At 38.1% G+C, this 18,962-nt stretch overlaps 1 protein-coding gene across 3 annotated transcripts; it reads left to right on the forward strand.

Annotated features, from left to right (window-relative positions):
- The first annotated feature begins 763 nt into the window (after positions 1 to 763).
- Positions 764 to 18,384, forward strand: LOC6035145. Of its 3 annotated transcripts, none has more exons than XM_038248584.1 (4): positions 764 to 1,065; positions 16,415 to 16,502; positions 16,570 to 16,794; positions 16,851 to 18,384. In XM_038248584.1, the coding sequence occupies exons 2-4, from the start codon at positions 16,425 to 16,427 to the stop codon at positions 17,889 to 17,891; spliced, it is 1,344 nt and encodes a 447-aa protein (XP_038104512.1). In that variant the 5' UTR covers positions 764 to 1,065; positions 16,415 to 16,424; the 3' UTR covers positions 17,892 to 18,384. The 3 variants fall into 3 exon arrangements, with proteins under 3 accessions (XP_038104512.1, XP_038104513.1, XP_038104514.1); XM_038248585.1 differs by lacking the exon at positions 764 to 1,065 and adding an exon at positions 9,126 to 9,320; XM_038248586.1 differs by lacking the exon at positions 764 to 1,065 and adding an exon at positions 9,762 to 9,850.
- The last annotated feature ends 578 nt before the right edge of the window (positions 18,385 to 18,962 follow it).

Consider the following 18,962-nt stretch of genomic DNA (forward strand, 5'->3'; position numbering starts at 1 on the left):
GTAGTGCGTGTGAACTCCGTGTAAAAGAAGTGTCAAACTAAAAAGTAACCCCGTTCGTTTGACAACAGTTGGTGTCAAACCATTGGGGTTCGAGTGTACAAGAGAAGGAAAACATAAAACTGAAGAAGTAATGTTTTTTTCCTAAAACAAAAGTAGTTGAAAATAATCTCCTGAACAAAAGAAAAAATTTAAAAAAACAAAAATGGGTTACAAGTTTTTCTGAGACTTTATCCTTACATGTTTTGGAAAAAAGCGTTTCAAAATATAAAAAATATTTTGAATTTAAAAAAAACTAATTTTGTCTTTTTATTTAATGTGTAGAATTTTCCAACATTGATTCAAAAACGATTTACTGATAATCTTAATATTTCTCCAACTGAAATTCAACCGACCACCGCGCGCTCGATCACAAAGTCACTTCCAAGCTCGAACCTGCCAACGAAAAAAATTAAATAAAACGATCCTCGCGCTGCTTTCGCGAATCTCCGCACGATCGCACCACGATCGCCGAAAGAGAGCGCGAGAGAAACCCGCACCCAAAGAGCGAGAGATCTTCTCAGCATCCCGCGAACTAAGGCTAAAGAATCCGTGTTTATGAACATGCCGATATATTTGCGCGACATCATCGTCCCAGGAGAGCTGCCCGACAGAGAGGGCACGAACCCGCTTTTTTTTAGTTTTGTCAACCGTTGCGGTCGCTCCCTCTCCCTCTCGCTCTGTCTCTTTGGCTGTTTTATTATTTTGCGTAATTAGTCAGTCAGTCACTTAGTCCGAGCTCGACGCCGCCGCCGCCACCAGTCTCGATCGTAGTCGGCGGCGAACGAGTCGTGTGTTGAGAGCGCGCGCGCGAAGTACACGGCAACACACAGGTACAAAGGATATCATCAGCACGACGACGACGACGACATCGTCGGACGGTGTGACGAAGCAATCAAGGAAGTTCGCGTAGAAGAGAAAATTTGTGAAATCGAAGGAGGCGACGACATCAAAGGGGAGGAAATCTAGTGCACAGGAGTCACGACTTTGGAACTCTGGGAGGGGGAGAACATCCGATGTTTGAAACGGGTGAGTGTGACCAGAATCAGAAGAAACCAAAGTGTGCCATGCCCGAAGAACAACTCCTGCAAGAATCGATGGAGAGAGATAAGGGAAGAAGATACGACGCGGAAGCGATGAGATCAGCAAGCCAGCTGTGCCGTATGGGCGCGTAATCGGCAGGACATGGAACAGCTGGACCGTAACGGTTGGCGGCGCCGGCTTGCCACGGCGCTGAACTGGCCAGCAACCGGGGCCAGGTCATTAGCTGAGGATCGGGTTTTGCGCAAAGTAAGGGATAATTTCCTAAAATAGACACGACCACTTTGGCAAAGCACCCGCGAGCGCGGTCAGGACAAGAGGTTCAGCGGGGAACGTAGGGTGGTCAACGATGACAACGCGGAGACACGGACAGGGAGAAGTGGTCGGTCGTACACACGCTTTGCATGGACTGCGGTGTGTTGCGAGCGGTCAACGTGTGAGCGTCTGTATTAGTGGTTGTGGACACCTTTGGCAGAGGTGGTTTCCAGTTGGGGCAAGACGCAAGAGGGGAGAGGTAGTGATATCGCTTTTCGATTCTCTGTCACCGCGCGCGGGTTGCTTTGTTGTTGGTGTTGTTGTTGTTGTTGGTTGCTGGAGCTTTGCTATTCTCGCTCGCTCGCTCTCTCTCACGGCTCCCGCTCCGGTTTGAGTCGGCTCTTGGCTCTTGTCTTTTGCACACTCTTCTATACACGCCCACCTCCTCCTCCTCCTTGGACTCCACGCAGCATCCACGAAGCGCGTTGATCAGGCGACGTGTGGGTTGTTGCAAATCTCTGCGCGGATTCTTGACTCTGTGAGGAAGAGGGGGAGGAGGAGGGTAGCTGGTGAGGTGTTTTGGGGCGAAGAGAAATAATTGTTGCGTGATAGGGATTTATTTATTCCTTTTTTTTCTGCTTTATAGAAGAACATTAGATTGGTAATTTGAGAAACCATTTATCTTCCATGCTGTCCATAATTGAAAGAATGGCTATTTTCCACTTTTGTGAAAATATATATTTTTGGCTCTGGATATTTTTGTAAAAAAAAGTGTTTAGCTTTGACTGTGAAAACCAAATGGCTCCAACACTAATCGGAAATTGTCTTGACGAAGATTTGGTGACGAAAACTACGTGTACGTGTCGTGTACGAACAAAAGCGTTTTCCCGGACTACTTGATTTGGCATAAAAGCCACATGGTATGGTTGTCTTCTAGTTAGCCAACCCTTGTCAAAACAAGCTCAGCTGATCTCTAGAGTTTTATTTTAAAAGGTTCTATACTGCCCCTGTTCGCATAAATGTCGCATATGCAATTTCATCACTTTTGAGTTAGGCCGTTGCAAATATTTTTCGAAGTTTATGTCCCTCGTCTCTGGTCAAAAAATAAAAAAAAATATATATAAAAATTGAAATAACAAGCCTTAATTTTAACATTTCAATGGAAAAAGTTTTCAAAATGCATAATACACTTGTCCAAATGTTTTGCAATTATTAGTTTACAAAATATTTAAGTATTAACGATAATTTTCTGTTGTCTGAAAAAAAAAAACATTTCGCGGTGCTGTACAACGGAATTTTACAAAAATTCTAAATATTTTCATTTAAATTTTGAAGTTTTTTGAAAAAATATTCTCCCCTGATTTTTCGGGCTGATTTTGAGGGGGGGGGGGCGACATAAACTTTGAAAAATATTTGCAACGGCCTTATTGATGAAGTTTGGTCTAAAATCGTGTGCTCTTTTTAACTTGTTTTTCATCACAAAATGTTTTCTACTCAAAATCCAAATTCCTTCGCTACTCTTTAAAATCAAGTTTCAGCACACCGTCAGAGTGATTTTTTACGGATTTTGCAATTTCTCCGGTTTTTTCAATGAAACTTTATTCTGTTGAAAGGGTTTTGTAGGGGTCATGACGGTAGCCATACTGGCTCCGCCTTTTCTGTGTGTGCTCGGTTTAAATCCCGCAGGGTTAGAAAAATTGATGTGTACAAGGAAAAAAATCCGATGCTTTTCACCTTTGTGAGAAAAGTCACTTAGGGGAAATATACCCGTTTTAATCACTCTAAGCCGTTCGACCAATGCTCATCACTTTTGCCGTTTTCCGCTATCAAATCAACATTTTCAGATGTATCACAACAATGAACAATGGAGAGTTGCCCACTTTTTTTTGAACGGTCAAAAACACTTTATGAAGGCTGTAATTCATTATCAATGTGCTGATAGGCCGATAATAGAAATAGGCTGAAAAAAGGTATAGTTCCCCTAGTATCGCACACACAGCAAAACATCCGATGGTAAAATCGCATGCAAAAGCATGCACATCACCTTCGTCAAAAAAGACATTTAATATTAAACACTGCATGTACAATTTTTGGGTAACACATAAAAAAAGAGATGCAACCGACGAGATTCAAATCCAGCACCATCATTAAAGACTGGCGCCTTAGCCTGCTCGGCTATCAGACCGATTAAGAGTGGAAAGGATAAACGCATATATAAGCTTGAAATTCCGGTCAAGTAGGTTTCCCATACTGATGAGCTACATATTTCAGGGTGTAATATTACGTAGAATTTCATAAAATAATGCAAAATTTATTTTACGCCCAGGCCTTTTACACGCAGCTGGAGTACTGCTTTTTTTTTGCTGTGCACAGCATGAGATGTAACGACAAACGTCACAGAAAAAAAAGTGATAATTCACTCGACACTTGAAACCAACTGAGTTTACATTGAATCACATGTAAACTCAGTTGATTTCAAGTTGAGAGTTGATGTAACTGACTGAATCACATCCAAAATTATGTTTTACATAGATTTGGTGCAAATTTACATCAAATTTAATTTAAATCTCAATGTTTAATGACATGCAAAAGTGTTACGCATAAATGACGTAAATAAAATTCGTAATCATTTTTTTTTCTGTGTATATGACCTTGACATTTCAGTCAAGTAAGTTTCTCATACTGATGCGCTACATATTTCTCGATTAAATATAACATTTGAATAAAATAATGTAACATTTATTTTACACCCGGACTCTTCACATGCAGCTGGATAACTACTTTTTTGCTGTGAAAATTTCAATTTTCCTCTATTTTTTAAGGTGGTAAATCTTTCATTTTTTTCGTAAAATCGATAAAAAAACAAATGTCTCGCAAGTAACAGATTGTATGTAAAATACGAGGTGGCCCGGAAATCCGGCCGTGGAATCAGGAAAGACGGGTAAAATTAATGGATTGGCCAAAAAATTGTGAAAAATCGAAGAAAAGTTGGAAATTTCAGAAAGAGAAACATATTTTCCATTTCATGATATTTTTTTAAATCATTTTTTCTTTAGTCGCTTTGAGGACTTTATCTAGAAATTTTCGATAACTATTTTTAACAAATTTGAATCTAATGATTAGATTAGATTCAAATTTGTTAAAAATCTAACACAAACGCAGCCAGTCCGATGAAAGCATGCTGGAAAATCTTGTGATTAGATTACACCCCAAGCACTTTTCTTGTCATTATTAATAATTGCAGTACATCCGATAACACTCGCAAATGTAATACAAAAATTAAAGCGGCCAGCCCTACTGCGTTGTGTTTACCGCAGAGAGGATTCTGTGAACGGATCACATTTCACAGAGTCTACAGGGGAGGAAGGATGCGTGGGCATACCGTACCAAACGCACACTATTTAAAACAAATTTGAAATTAACAAACTTTTTTATTTTATTATTGTTTATCATCTTCCCGAAACGAGAATCGAACTCACAACCTCTGCATTGGAAATTTTGTACGCCGCTCGTAAAAACCTATAACCTACCGGTCAGGAGTCCCAGTAATCAGTTCCATCTTTGAAGGAAAACTGACTTTGCCGAGCCTGTCAGGAAATGGCTCTTTCAGTAATTTTAATTTTTGATATATATATTTAGTGATTATGATGATATGGATTTGTCAAAGATTTCCGTTTTTTGCTTATCGCTAGAATTTATTTAATTGTATGTTCGACTTGGTTCATCAAAATAAGGCCGTTGCAAATATTTTTCATAGTTTATTTCGTCCTTCCTTCAATATTGAGTGGAAAATCAGGCATTTTTCCAAACTTCAATAATTCAATGAAAATTTACTGAAAACAATTCGTAATGCATTTTGTAATGCATTTGTTTACAATTTTTTTTAACCTAATTGAACCAGTAAAACATATTTTGACTTTTCGTAAAATTGTATGTATTTTTTCCTCAAAATAAGATTTTTTAAAATTAATGATAATGCTCGACCAGAGGCAATATAAACGAAAAGTTATATAAACTTCAAAAAATATTTGCTACGGTGTAAAAAAGTCTTTTGAACGCTATTTTTATTTTTTGCTAAAACTAACAAAATAGAAAAAAACGCGATAAAAACTTTTTTTTTTTGAGTAAGAAATAACTTTTTAAAATAAGTTACCTTTTATTGTTGAGAAAAAAGGCGTGAGTTCGAAAATAGGATTTGAGTGGCCACCCTGATTTAAAATAGACCTGATATTGCATGTGGATACAAACACACACAAAATACTAAAAATTAAAAAAAGAAAATATCAACGAGCTGAGTAGTTTTTTCTTGAAGAAATTAAAGTATTTTTAAATGATCTCCTAAACCAGGGGTGACTAAAGTACGGCCCGCGGGCCAAACGTGGCCCGCGACGTGATATTTTGTGGCCCGCGGACCCATTTTAAATGATCATGTAAAATGGCCCGTTGACCACTTGTAAAGTGATTTTATACTTTTTCAAAATTAAGGATTATTTCAAACTTTTATATGCTAATCTTTTTAATTTATGTTATTAAAAACTTATGATTCATCAATATTTTGATCCCCACTTTTGGATACAAATAATTTGTTCAAACAATTTATAATTTAAACAATTTCACACGTTTCAATGTGCGTGAAACTAGCAAATATCGTCAAAACTTTCATCAAACATTTTTGGAAATTAAAAAAAAGTTCAAGTTTGACTTAGGTTGAATTCTGTAATAGTTGTAAAAATATTAGTTTTTGCAATTCCGTCGTGAAACTACTTACTTTTCCTGTCATTCTTGAACGACGAAATAGCCTACTTTTCTGTACCAAAAATAACAGAATCGAATAGCAACACTTTTCAAAATAAATGCTGAAAAGTTCTACTTTTCAGCACTGAAATGAGTGCTGAAAAGTTGAACTTTTCAGCACTTGTTTCGAAAAGTAACACTTTTCAACATTTTTTTGATTTAAACGATTTATTGACAAAATACATGATAATTCGACTTAAAATTTCACTCAATGTGTGTTTTTCGAAATTCCAAAAAATGTTGTATGGGACTCGTTGCAAAACTTGATTTTTTCAGCACTCGTCGTATTTATCCAACTCGGTGAACCTCGTTGGATAAATGTACGACTCGTGCTGAAAAAATCCTCTTTCTCGACTTGTTGCATAAACTACCATTTCTTCATTAATTTGCAAGTCATAATGAAAAATGTGGAAACCGGAGTATCAAGTTTGTTGCAAATATTTTACAAAGCTTTTGTCGATCAACCCACCCCTCCCCCATTATTAAAAAAAATGGCTCAAAAACCCAGGAGCAAAAATATATTTTCAAAAAAAATCAAAATTTCAAAAAATAAATTAAATTTAAATGCAATCAGCTTTGCATTTAGAATCATTTGAGCATGTTTGGGTTTTTTTAAAAATAATTTGAATGTTAGTGAATTTTCGATGAAATAAATAAATATTTTTTTCTCAAAAATGTTTTTTTTGTCGAACCTTACACCCAGAACTGGGCATCGGCATACGAGAGGATAAAGAGCACGATTCGGTAGTAATATGGTACTGTGTGCGGACGGAGAGGATAAATCTCGAAATTACCGAGAGTACTTTACTCATGGTTCATTCTCCAAAAAAGTTCATCTATCAAAAAAATAAAGTACCGGTACCGAGACTCAAACCCAAGACCTTCGGCTTATTGAACCGTGCCTTTGCCGTATGGGCCACCATGGTTCGGTGACTAAGTGGCGGTCGTTTGTCCATATAAGCCACTCATAGGATAAACTGTTCCAATGAACGAATGAACACGCGAGAGGACTATACTCTCGCAATATAGCACTTTCCTCACGTTTCTTTTCGTGACTATCCCCTCGTTCTTTAACTTTGGGTGTATTTTTTTGTTGAAAATAATGATTGCAGTTAAACTATACGGAAGCTTAAAACTTTTTTTCATTGAAATGGTGAAATTCTGGCTCTTAACGATTTTTCATTAGCCTCACTTAACTTATAGATAAAATTACACCTTTCGATAAATTGTTCAACATGTGATGTCACCATTTTCGAAATATTATTATTTTACATTGATTTTTTTTAAATAACAGAAATTAAATCATGTAAATTAAAATAAAGTAATTTAAATTTTTTAATAACTATTTGGCCCGCAAGCTCATTTGAGTTTCAAATTTGGCCCGGTCTCCAAAAACTTTGAGCACCCCTGTCCTAAACACTGTTTCTTATCACCCAGAACTGGACATCGGCATACGAGAGGATAAATAGCACGATTCGGTAGTAAAATGGTACTGTGTGCGGACTAAGAGGATAAATCCCGAAATTACCGAGAGTACTTTACTCATGAGTTCATTTTCAAAAAAAGTTCATCTATCAAAAAAAAGTACCGGTACCGAGACTCGAACCCAAGACCTTCGGCATATTGAACCGTGCCTTTGCCGTATGGGCCATCGCGGTTCGGTGACAAAGTGGCGGTCATGTGTCCATATAAGCCACTCAATAGGATGAACTGTTCCAATGAACGAATGAACACGCGAGAGGACTATACTCTCGCAAAATAGCACTTTCCTCACGTTTCTTTTCGAGAGGACAATCCTCTCGTTCTTTAACTTTGGGTGTAATAAAAGTTGGCTGTGGAGGGATGTTAGTTTTTTACCTTCTTTTTTAGAATTTGCATTAGCATTAGGCGTTATCTTTTCGATTTTCTTCAAAATCATGTTTTCAATTGAAAATATATTTATATTTCAAAAGAGCATTCAATTGATGAAAAAAAATGCTCTAAAGATACAAGTTGTTGTAAAATAGGCCTAATACTACCCAGTCAAATCAATCCGAATTCTGAAACGGAATCTAATTAGAATCGTACACAAATTCCGTTTCAAACGCAACAACCGGTTCGAACACGGAACCGGTTGTTGCGTTTGAAACGGAATTTGTTTCAGATTCTAATTAGATTCCGTTTCTAATTCGGATTGAGTTAACTGGGTATCAGCGAAAATAAAAAAAGGCCAAATTCTGAGTTGTAATCAAACTAGCATAGTTATTTTTTATAGACCAAAAAATTATATAAATGAATTCCAAAATTAAGGAAAAATACTTTTTTGATTGGGGTTGAAAAATCCTGTTAAGAATATGAAAAAAAAAATATTTTTTTAATCAGCTGTGTCTGTAAAAAATACAAGAACCCAGCCACAATTTTCAAGCAAAATCCCCACGCTCACAAAAGCGTTTCGCAGCACCACCTTCCAGCAGCTGGACGGACGCTGCTGCTGGCCGACTTGGGTGACTTGAACGCGTCGCTCTCCAACCAACCAACGGAGACGGTGTTAAAAGATTTTAATTTTTGCATATAATGAACCTCCTTCTCCCTCCTGCCATATTATATCCTCCTTATGTGTGAGGTTTCTATTCACACGACGGCGCTGCTGCTGGTTCTGGACGGGAATATCAGATGGTTGTGGCTCGGGGGGGGGGAGCGGTGTCTTGTCAAGCAACGGAGATTTGCAAACTAGCAGCGAACCTGCCTGCCTCCCTTACCAGCTTCCAGCTGTACCACCACACCACCACCACCACCAGGTGGTGTGGTGGGCTGGAGCCAACACCTTTGTGTGTGAGGACGGTGTTTCAAAAAAATATTATTATTTTTATTGAAATAGTCATTTTTGCGCTATCTGCTTTCTGTGTAAATAATTTGTAGGAAATTCAGCTAAACTAATTTTTTTTTTTTTTTATTTTCAAACGCCATTTAAACACACCGCGCAGTATCTACCCAAGTTTCAAACGAACGAACGAAAAAAAACTAGTTGATTAACAGCCACGGCTAAAGCCGAGCGTTAAAGTCGTGTGCTATCAGATTTCTGCGGGTTTTGCGCGTGAAAAAAAGATCAACCTGCCGCGCTAAACTTAAACTAAGCCAACTCGCCTCAGTCGCGTCATCATCAGCCACCTTAAAAGCGGTTCTCGAAAGTGTCGCGACCACATCGGAAACAGAGTGTGAGTGTTTTAAAAAGTGTTTTAAGAAGATTTTCCCCTCCCTTACTAAAAACAAACCAAAACTTGAAGATTGTGTGTTTGCGTATTGTAATTAGACGCGAAATGCAAACAACTTTTCCACATTCCTGAAACGACGGCGGCGACGACGACGACGACGACAAGTTGGAGTTGCTAAAGCCAAACTAAGTGCTGGCCAACGTCCAGTCCTGGGAGATATTTGCTTAACTTCTTCCAGCAGTGCTTCAAGTACGCGCGCGCCTGAGTTGAAGTTTAAGTTAAGGCGCATAAGGCAGTAAGGGGGTTGAGAGTCTAAGTGCAATCAGTCGTCACACGTACAAACACACATACACACACACACACACACACGAGTGCGCGCGCGGACGAGGGGACACACTTCATATGCAATTATTACTATACCTGCCCACCACCTAGTTGTGGCGGTTGGTCAGGTCTCTCGGCTTCAGTCATATCGTTGTAACGACCCGTGACAGGGTACGAAACGGACCGGAGCGGATAGGACCGGACCTCAGGTAAGAGGAGGCCGGGTGTTGGGTTGTTAAGAGTCATGAATCGTGGTCAGTTTGAAAAACTTCCTGCAAATTTAAAGATTTAATAATATAAATCCTGTTTTTGATTTTGTAAAAAGTAATCAAAATCAAAAGTATCTTTTCATACATGCATTACTTGGTACACTTGGTGTTAAAATTACCGTTTCACTATTTAAATTTGTTATATAAAATAGTGCTTTTGTGACGACGAAAAAAATATTTAACTCAAAAATCATTGGCAACCGAAATGCAACAAGTTCAAATTCGTATGGTAAATCGATAGAAAAGTGTTTGGGTAATTCTCCGCCAACTCACACAGCAGTTGCTCCGACCCCTCTTCGATGTGTGCGTGAAACTTTGTCCTAAGGGGTAACTTTTGTCCCTGATCACGAATCCATTTTTGAACATGCGAAAAAAGAGGTGTTTTTCAATTATTCGCAGCCTTAAAACGGTGATGTGATAGAAATTTGGTGTCAAAGGGACAGAATTCCGAAAAAAAAACGTTTTCATCGAAAAAAAAAACACTAAAAAAGTTTTATAAACTCTCCCATTTTCCGTTACTCGGCTGTAAGCTTTTTTGGCACATGTCATTTTATGCAGACATGCATCCGCTCTGACTCCTCTTTTAGAAGAACTTGTTTGGCATTTCGCATAGATGATGCTCAGCATGCTGTGCCAGTGATTAGAGTACACTAATTACGCTAATCTTTAAGGCTTCCGAAGACCCTGAGAATTAATTTTGAACACCAAGTGAGATATAGCGTAAGAACCTTTAAGCGCACTCAAAGAGCTTTTAAGAAGTTCTTTTAAAGAGCTTAAGAGAACATTACCATGAAAATATCGCTAAATCGTTTTTTCCGAACGAACCAATGTTTTTTACACATTATTCATGCCAAAAACAAGAGGTTTTTGCCTGGCAACAAGCATAGCATTACTTTAAACGAAAATGCCATGTGGAACAAGCTGAGTGCCGTTTAGAAGTTGTAGATCAGACAATTACAAAAAAAATGTTACACATACATAAGGGGTTTGCTAATAAACATCACGAGTTATTGCGATTTTACGAAAAAAAAAGTTTTGAAAATGTTGGTCGTCGTTGATCATGGCCGTTCATCGTCACCCGCGACCAGGGTTGCGATTGAACGAGCGAGCCAGAATCCGTGCTCGCTCATTCATGAGCATGAGGACTTAACAGGTAGCTCGTGCTCGCTCATGCTCAACGCATGCGCTCGCGCTCAATGAGCGCTCATCAGCAAATCAGGTAGATTTTTAGTATTGTTTATGAATCTGGCACAGGCCAGTTGGATTGCCACTTTTGAAGATAATTTCATCGCGAAAAAGGGACATGAACTCATCAAAGTTGCATTGGTAATTTAATTTTGGTTAACCGCGGTAAATTCATCAAATTATTCGTTGGCGTCGAACTGTCAAAAATTGATCGCGGTGGATACTTTTCTACCCCAGTTTTTTGTGTAATCAATGTGGTAATGGTTAATTTATGAAACTTAAATGTTGTCAGCCTATATATTTTTTTCAGAGTTTGATAATTTAGAAAACTAGTTTTGATTAATTTCCCGATAAATGAAAAATGGCTGACACGCAAGTAAAGTGTCTTAATTTGCTAAGAATCCCAGACACTCTTTTTAGCTTATTTCTCTTTCAAATTTAGAGTTAACTGTCAAGGAATGGAATTTTTAGGTCTTAAATAAGCTGTAAATAGGATGGTAATCAATTTTTTTATATTAAAACATGTTTTTACTTGTGAGCACGCTCATTTCTCATTTATTTATTTGGATCGACTCCAGCATATAAATACAAATAATTGACTAAACAAGATGAGGTGCCCAGGAATTAAAACATGACTAAACGTTTTACCAAGAAAACATATTTGTATTCCTTAAAAGATACTTTTCAGCTTTATTAAATAGTACACTTTCACTCTATTATCAACTTTTTTTTTATTAATCGAATTATTTTTACACTGTAAAAAAGTGTACATTTGGAAGTTGTAATTTTGTAAGGATGAATATTACCTCTTGAATGTTATAATTTTACCTCGATTTAGACTGAAAAAGTTGCATTACACCAGAAAAGTGGCAAAATTACACATTTTCAGAAGTAAAATTAAGCATTTTTCTAACATAAAAGACGTACTTCCCAGATGTAATATTTCTATGGTTTTTTTTTTACTGTGTACAGATCTTTATGTAACACCTTAACCCCTTAACTCTGACTCCAAAACAAGTTTCAAAACAAAAAGATATGACAAATAACTTCATCCAATATTATTAAGATTAGCCTTTTCATGCCTCCATTAAAAAAAACAACCTCGAAGCTCTGCTGAAAAAAAGTTATTATCGTTTACCCGTTACAGGTAAAAAAATACCGCTCATTTTGCTCAATGAGCAAAAATGAGCGCGAGCGCGAGCAATGAGCATTTTCGCTCATAAAATAGATGAGCAAACACGAGCACGAGCAAACGTGAGCTAGCTCGCGTCGCGCTCCTCCTCACGAATGAGCGAAAAATGCTCGCTCATGAGCGGATGAGCGCTCAAAATCGCAATACTGCCCGCGACAGACACGGGCGACGAAACAAAGAGAAACACAAAAAGATTTTTTTCAAAACTTTTTTTTTGTAAAATCGCGATAAGTCGTGATGTTTATATGCAAACCCCTTATGTATGTGTATCAAAATTTTTGTAATTGTCTGTTCTACAACTTTGTAGAACATTGCTACACTCTGAAAAATTACCCTGCAGAATTAGAAAAAAACACGAAATTTTAAAATGATTTTTTTTTTTGTTCTAAATGAAAAAAATGACTTTTCTGGGTCAATAAAGATTCGAAAAGAACACAAAATTTTCCATAAAATGACATGTGCTAAAAAAATTTACAGCCAAGTAACGGAAAATGGGAGAGTTTTTAAAACTTTTTTAGTGTTTTTTTTCGATGAAAAATTCGTTTTTTCGGAATTCTGAGTACGCCTTCAAATCGGGCGTCTAATTTTACATAAAAACCCCGCTGACACCAAATGTCTATCTCATCACCGTTTCAGGCTGCAAATTATTGAAAAACACCTCTTTTTCCGCATGTTCGAAAATTGAAGGGGTCGTACCGCCCCTCCGTCACGAGATATCAAAAAACGAACCTCAGATTCGTCATCAGGGACAAAAGTTACCCCTCAGGACAAAGTTTCACGCAAATCGAAGAGGGGTCGGGGCAATTTTTCCTGATATCCTTTGAGTTGGTAGAGAGTTACCCGTTTATTTGTATAGTTTTTGTTTCAAAATCGTATTTTAAACATTTTTTTGAAAGTTTTTTTGTCTGCTCCGCAAATTTGAAGAACATTATTACACTCTAAAAAAACTCATGCAAAGCTACAAATAAACACGTAATTTTAAAACGAAACGAAATTTTAAAACGAAATATGACCCACCTCACATCGTAGTTGAACGATATCGTATTTTTATCGTATGGCGATAACGATAACAACAACGACCTTAACGAAATTCGATACACATTTATTTACACTAACTTCTTTAAATGAACTTATTCGAACAAAATCTTCTCACAATTTTTTCAAGCTATCACTAAAAGCATTTTTTTGTTATTTAGTTGCGCTAGAAGTTTAAGAGCACTCTATAATTTTCACAAAATACCGTATTCGAAAAAAAAACGTTTTTTTTTGTAATTTTCACAACTATAGATTTTTGGTGTCAAATACTTTTTTTTAAATAAACAGTAAAATATTGTGTAAATTTGAAAGGTTTAATGTTGGAAGGTTTGGAAGGTCAATTTAGACTGAAAAAGTAACATTACACCAGAAGAGAGGTAAAATTTGCACATTTTTTCTGACATAATAGATGTACTCCTTCTAGATGTAAAATTACCATGATTTTTTTTACTGTGTGCAGTGCCATCCTGTTTTTGCAACAAGACTTTTCGAGACATTTCCTCTCGTCAAAAATGTCTGATGATTTAGACTAACTTCATTTTTCTTCTAAATTGTTGATCGACCGTGTTGCCTTTTTTTTTCTTTTTTTTTAAATGTCCATAATTTGCCATTTCAAACTAAGCGAAATTTAGAATTTTTACGTGAAATTCATCCCATTTTGCAAATTTAGACGTTTTAATAAATATAATTTTGTGAAAATGTTAGTACGCATTGAAATCTAAAATAAATTTTGCGTCGTTTGCTATCCATTTTTCACATAAAATCACGTCGTTCGATACACATATTGCAAAAATTAAAATTTGTGTATTTTCAAATAAATACGATTTTTTGTGAAATATTTGAGTACCGCAAGAAGGGTTATTCAAGAGTTATTCAAACGGTTAGAATTGATTTATATTTTTTAAACATGTACTGGGCTGCGACACACAATTTCCTTGTACTCTTTTTCGTAATTTTTTTTCAACTGTGCTGAAAAAAAAAGTTGCTTTGAAAATTGGTTTTTCGACCGGCGCAACTTTGATAGTTCATTTTTGTATTTAATCTATCTTTATCGTTATTTCGATAACTCTATCGGCGATAATGGACGATATCTCATTTTTTTTAATCTTTTTAAAATCAACTTAATTCAATAATAAATTTTCAATGCATTTGCTAAGAATATATTTATTTGAAAATGTAGTAAGGTTCAATGTAAAATATGTACTCAACATTATTCACAAAATACCGTATTTTTTCGAAAGCATTCAAAATTTCATAATTTGCAATATGGGTATCAAAGGAAATCAAGCAAAATTTTGTATGCTTTTTCTCTTTATTAGAGTTTTTTTGTTATAACTATTTTTGTTTTCAAAATATTGTATTATTTTTCAAAAATATTCAAATTTAGAAAAATGCAATATGGGTTGGATACGAAACGAAATTTGGTTTGCTTTTTCACATTATTTTTTTTTTTTTTTTTGCTAAAAATACTACAATTCTTAAATTTTTAAAATATGCAATATGAGTTTCAAATGAATCGAAATTTTGTTTTTTTTACATTAATTAAGTTTTTTTTGTAAAATACTGAAATTTTCACAAAACACCGTATTTTTTCGAAAGTACTTAAATTTTCATATTTTGCAATATGGGTATCAAACGAAGCGAAATTTTTGCATGCTTTTTCATTTTATTTAAAAATGTCTAATAAATTGAAAAAGCATACAAACTTTCAATTCGTTCGAAACCCATTAGGGTGGTCCAAATCCGCGCTTTTTTGGGGCTACCCCCCTGAAATCAAAGACTGACCCATCACAAGGCTAAATTCCAAATTTGAGCTCATTCTGACCACGGGAACCCCTCCCTCTAATCGCTTCAAGTCGTGAAAATGTATGGAAAAAGCAACTGTTTCAGTTTGTTACCTGTGGAGGGTGCAGCAGTCGTCCAATCTCTATCAATTCTCAGATGTAGGACCTGCATTAAATTTAGAACAAATTTCCCGAAGACACCATATTTTAAAGATTTTTTGCTGAAAAGCTATTAGTTTCTAAAAATGACAATTTTTCGTAACCGGCTCCAAGGGGAAACGTAACAGTATTTTCGAAAAAAATACGGTATTTTATGAACAATTTTGAATACATATTTAAACTTTGCAACTTACTACATTTTCAAAAATTATATTCTTAGAATTATCGAAATAACGATAACGATAGATTATCGTTATAGTCCCGACGATAACGATGACCATTATCGTTATCGTCAGACGATAATATTATCGACGATAATTTTGCTCTAAAGTGTTTTATAATTTTTAATTCAAGATGGCGGTGATAACAAACCTGGAATTTGTTTTCTGAAAAGGTCCAATAAAAAAAATTTCCAGTTTTTGCTTTTTGGGTGTTTTGAAACCGCCTTGGGGTATTGAAAAACACCCAAAAAGCAAAAACCTTTAAAAAAACTCCAGATATTGGAAAAATGCATTTTTTAATTTAAAAGCAAAAACGATTATACTTAATCAGTTGATTTTCCTTAGACTGATGTCATGAAGTTTTCTATTTTTAGGATAGTTTCCAAAAAAAATATTTTCATCTTGTATCTTACCGATCACTTGCGCATCATTCTGGAAAAGTACAAATTTATTCTATTACTACACACGATCCTTGAATGTATCGGCCGCTGCTCATTGCGCCAGCCAAGCCAAAGTGAACGCACCTCGTTCAAACAAACTCACTCATACGCGTTATTTACTCTCCACAACTCGATGCAGAATTTGAGCGCGGTACACAAAACAAATTCATCGATCGGTCAATTGCTCTGATATTATGCCCGCCGTGTGTTGTCACAGTCAACTCTTTTCAGCTGATATTCTACCATTATTCTATGGAGAAGCATGCGTTGAGTTGTACGAGACAACGTGTGGAACCACGCGCACAGAACCACGTGTTGTCAAGAGACTTGAGCGATTGTTTGCGCGACGAACCCTTGTTCTTTTTTGTTCATTTGTTGATCTTCTCTTTCAGGCTCGATTTGAATCGCTGGCAGTTGTTCTTCGAATATGGCATTCTCATTTATGGAAGTGTGTGTTTTAAAATCAAAACTTTTTTTTTCAATTTCAGGTTCTACCAAATGAAAATGAGCAATTTATACCATATTTTAAGCTTTTTTGTGTTAGTTGGACTGTCCCGCGGAAATCGGGAGCACAAGGTTGGTAGCCTTTTTAAATGCAAAAAAAAAACAATCTTAATAACACTCTTTAAAATGAAAATCGAAGGTCCACAACATCGTCCTGTACCCGGACAAGCACTCGTGGTGCTCGATGCAGAACATCAGCCAGGTCATCAGCAACCCGGGCTGCAAGCAGGTCACGATTGAGAATAACGTGTGCGTCGGGGCGTGCTTCAGCTACTCGATTCCGCACACTGAACCGTCGGATCCGGGCGAGGTGATCGGGCCGTACTGCGACAGCTGCCAGCCGTCGGAGACGTCGTGGCATCATGTGAGTAGATTCCCCCCGCTGTAACGGTTAAGAGAGTAATGTGAGGATCATTTTAGGTCACGCTGGACTGTTCGGAGGGCGCGAGTGCCAACGGAGGCAGCGACGACGAGAGCAAACCGACGATCCTGGTGAAGCGCGTCCAGATCATCAAGAACTGCTCGTGCACGGCTTGCGAGAAGCAAACGCACAAAAAGCATCACCATCAGCACCAGGATCACCAGCAGCAGCAGCACTTCCAGGTGACGCAGGTTCCGTCCACGACGGCCTCACTCATCCAGAACGACATCCCGGAGATGCTGGAGGTTGTGCCGTACAGTGAGAACGATACCGAGACGGTGCAGCATTCGCCGGTTCACGCCCACCAGAGTGGAGGTCACGGGACGACCTACCTTCAGCAGCACCAGCTGAACCATTACGAGCACAACAGTCGGACGGATAACGTGAAGAAGTTGCTACACCAGAAGATCACCACGCTGTTGAAGAGCATCGAGGAGACGAACTCCAAGCACGATCGCGAACAGCTGATCGAGATGATCAAGCTGATCAAGGGTTCGAGCGATCGCAACTGGGACGATTTGATGGAGTCGCTGCAGTCGGAGAACTCCATCCTGGACTTTGAGAAGCTCCGCGCCGAGCTGGAGGTCGAGGAAGACCCGGAGTTCCACCCGAAGCCGATGACCCCGGAACAGCGCGACCACGAACGCCTTCTAAAGCACCAGTTTGACATCCTCAATCACCACCCGCAGTCGCAAGAATCGCTTGAATCCCAAGAACACCCGAAGCACCACCACCACGTGGCCGGCGAGCGGATGCTGGACGACCACCACCACCTGGAGCGTGGTCCGCACGGTGCGCTGATCATCGCGCCGGACGAGGCGGACGACGAAGTGTCGCGCAACTACGGTCACGAGATCAAGCAGAAGATCAACATCCACCCGCACGAGCTTAAGCCGAACCACGCCGGGGCGATCCTCACGTACGACAACCATCACAGCGAGCAGAAGGGTGGGCATGCCGGCGCGGGCCACGCCGCGGCCGGTCATCACCACGGTCACCATCGCCACCGGGACGAACCGTCCGGCGGTGAGCAGAATTAAGGATGTTCGCGTTTTAACCCCTTTTGTTTTCTTGCTTAAGTTTCTAGTCGTTAGTGATTTCCCCCCCACAAAAATTCCCCCTCTTTCGAGCTAATCCGATTTGGATTTATTCCGGGTGGTGGCGTCATCGTCGACGCCCCACGTGGTCCAATTTTTATTTCATAACAGAATATTTAACCAATTCTCGTCCTTTCCCACCACCTCAACCTCCACCAACCAACCACCACCACCATCTATGAGATGATATTTGTGCGTAAGTTATAATATTTATTATTTTATTTTCTGTTTGAAAGCTGGTCTACACAGAGAAGCGAGAAGGGACGCGCTCGGGGCAAAAAAAAAAACAAAGTATATAATGAAGGAGATGCTCTGGGCGGTGTTGAGAGAGGTGTGATTTGGAACAAAAAAAAACACGTTATTTGGTAACCATTGAAACCGCGAGGGTAGAAATTTAACAGAATTATGCAATAGAGATGTTTAGCAGAGAATAATAGCTGGTGGGAATGGTGAAGTTGCTTGAGCGAAAGTAATGAGAAAGCCTTCATTCTTATCATAATCCAAATGCTTTTTTATTTTCTGTTTTTTGAGTGTGACTAAATCGTTCAACTAACATTCAATTAAGTTAAAATAAAAATTTGGTTTCTCAGACCTTTCATCGCAAAATTTCAAAAAGGCCTGGGTGTAAAATAAATTTTGCATGATTTAATCAAATTTTATGTAACATAGGGACGTGGCGTTACATCGTGCTGCCATCTGGTTTTTTTTAGTGCAAGAGTGGAAAAGTGCTGAGTCATCGTCTAAAAATAGACGGCGTCCTATCTCGGCCAGCAAAATGAAGTCGATAAAGTAGTCGGTTTCGATGAGAAAAAGTGGAAAACGTGGTCTAAAAATAGCGACGCCATCCCCCTATTAGATTCAGAAATATGTAGGGAAACCTACTTGATCAAAAAGTCAAGCTCATATATGCGTTTATCTCAACCGTTCTTCATCGTTCTGATGGCCGAGCGGGATAAGGCGACAGCCCTTACTGTTGGTGCTGGGTTGAATCCCATCGGTTGTAACTTTTTTTAG

This window comes from Culex quinquefasciatus, chromosome 1 (assembly GCF_015732765.1).
Source record: "Culex quinquefasciatus strain JHB chromosome 1, VPISU_Cqui_1.0_pri_paternal, whole genome shotgun sequence".
Classification (NCBI taxonomy): Eukaryota; Metazoa; Arthropoda; class Insecta; order Diptera; family Culicidae; genus Culex; species Culex quinquefasciatus.

What these genes read in the sequence shown, in the direction of transcription:
- LOC6035145 (XM_038248584.1), top strand. Translation starts at nt 16,425, where the DNA reads ATGAAAATGAGCAATTTATACCATATTTTAAGCTTTTTTGTGTTAGTT. An exon ending in GCGGAAATCGGGAGCACAAG is followed by an intron (nt 16,503 to 16,569) that starts GTTGGTAGCCTT and finishes TGAAAATCGAAG; the next exon opens with GTCCACAACATCGTCCTGTA. An exon ending in CGGAGACGTCGTGGCATCAT is followed by an intron (nt 16,795 to 16,850) that starts GTGAGTAGATTC and finishes GGATCATTTTAG; the next exon opens with GTCACGCTGGACTGTTCGGA.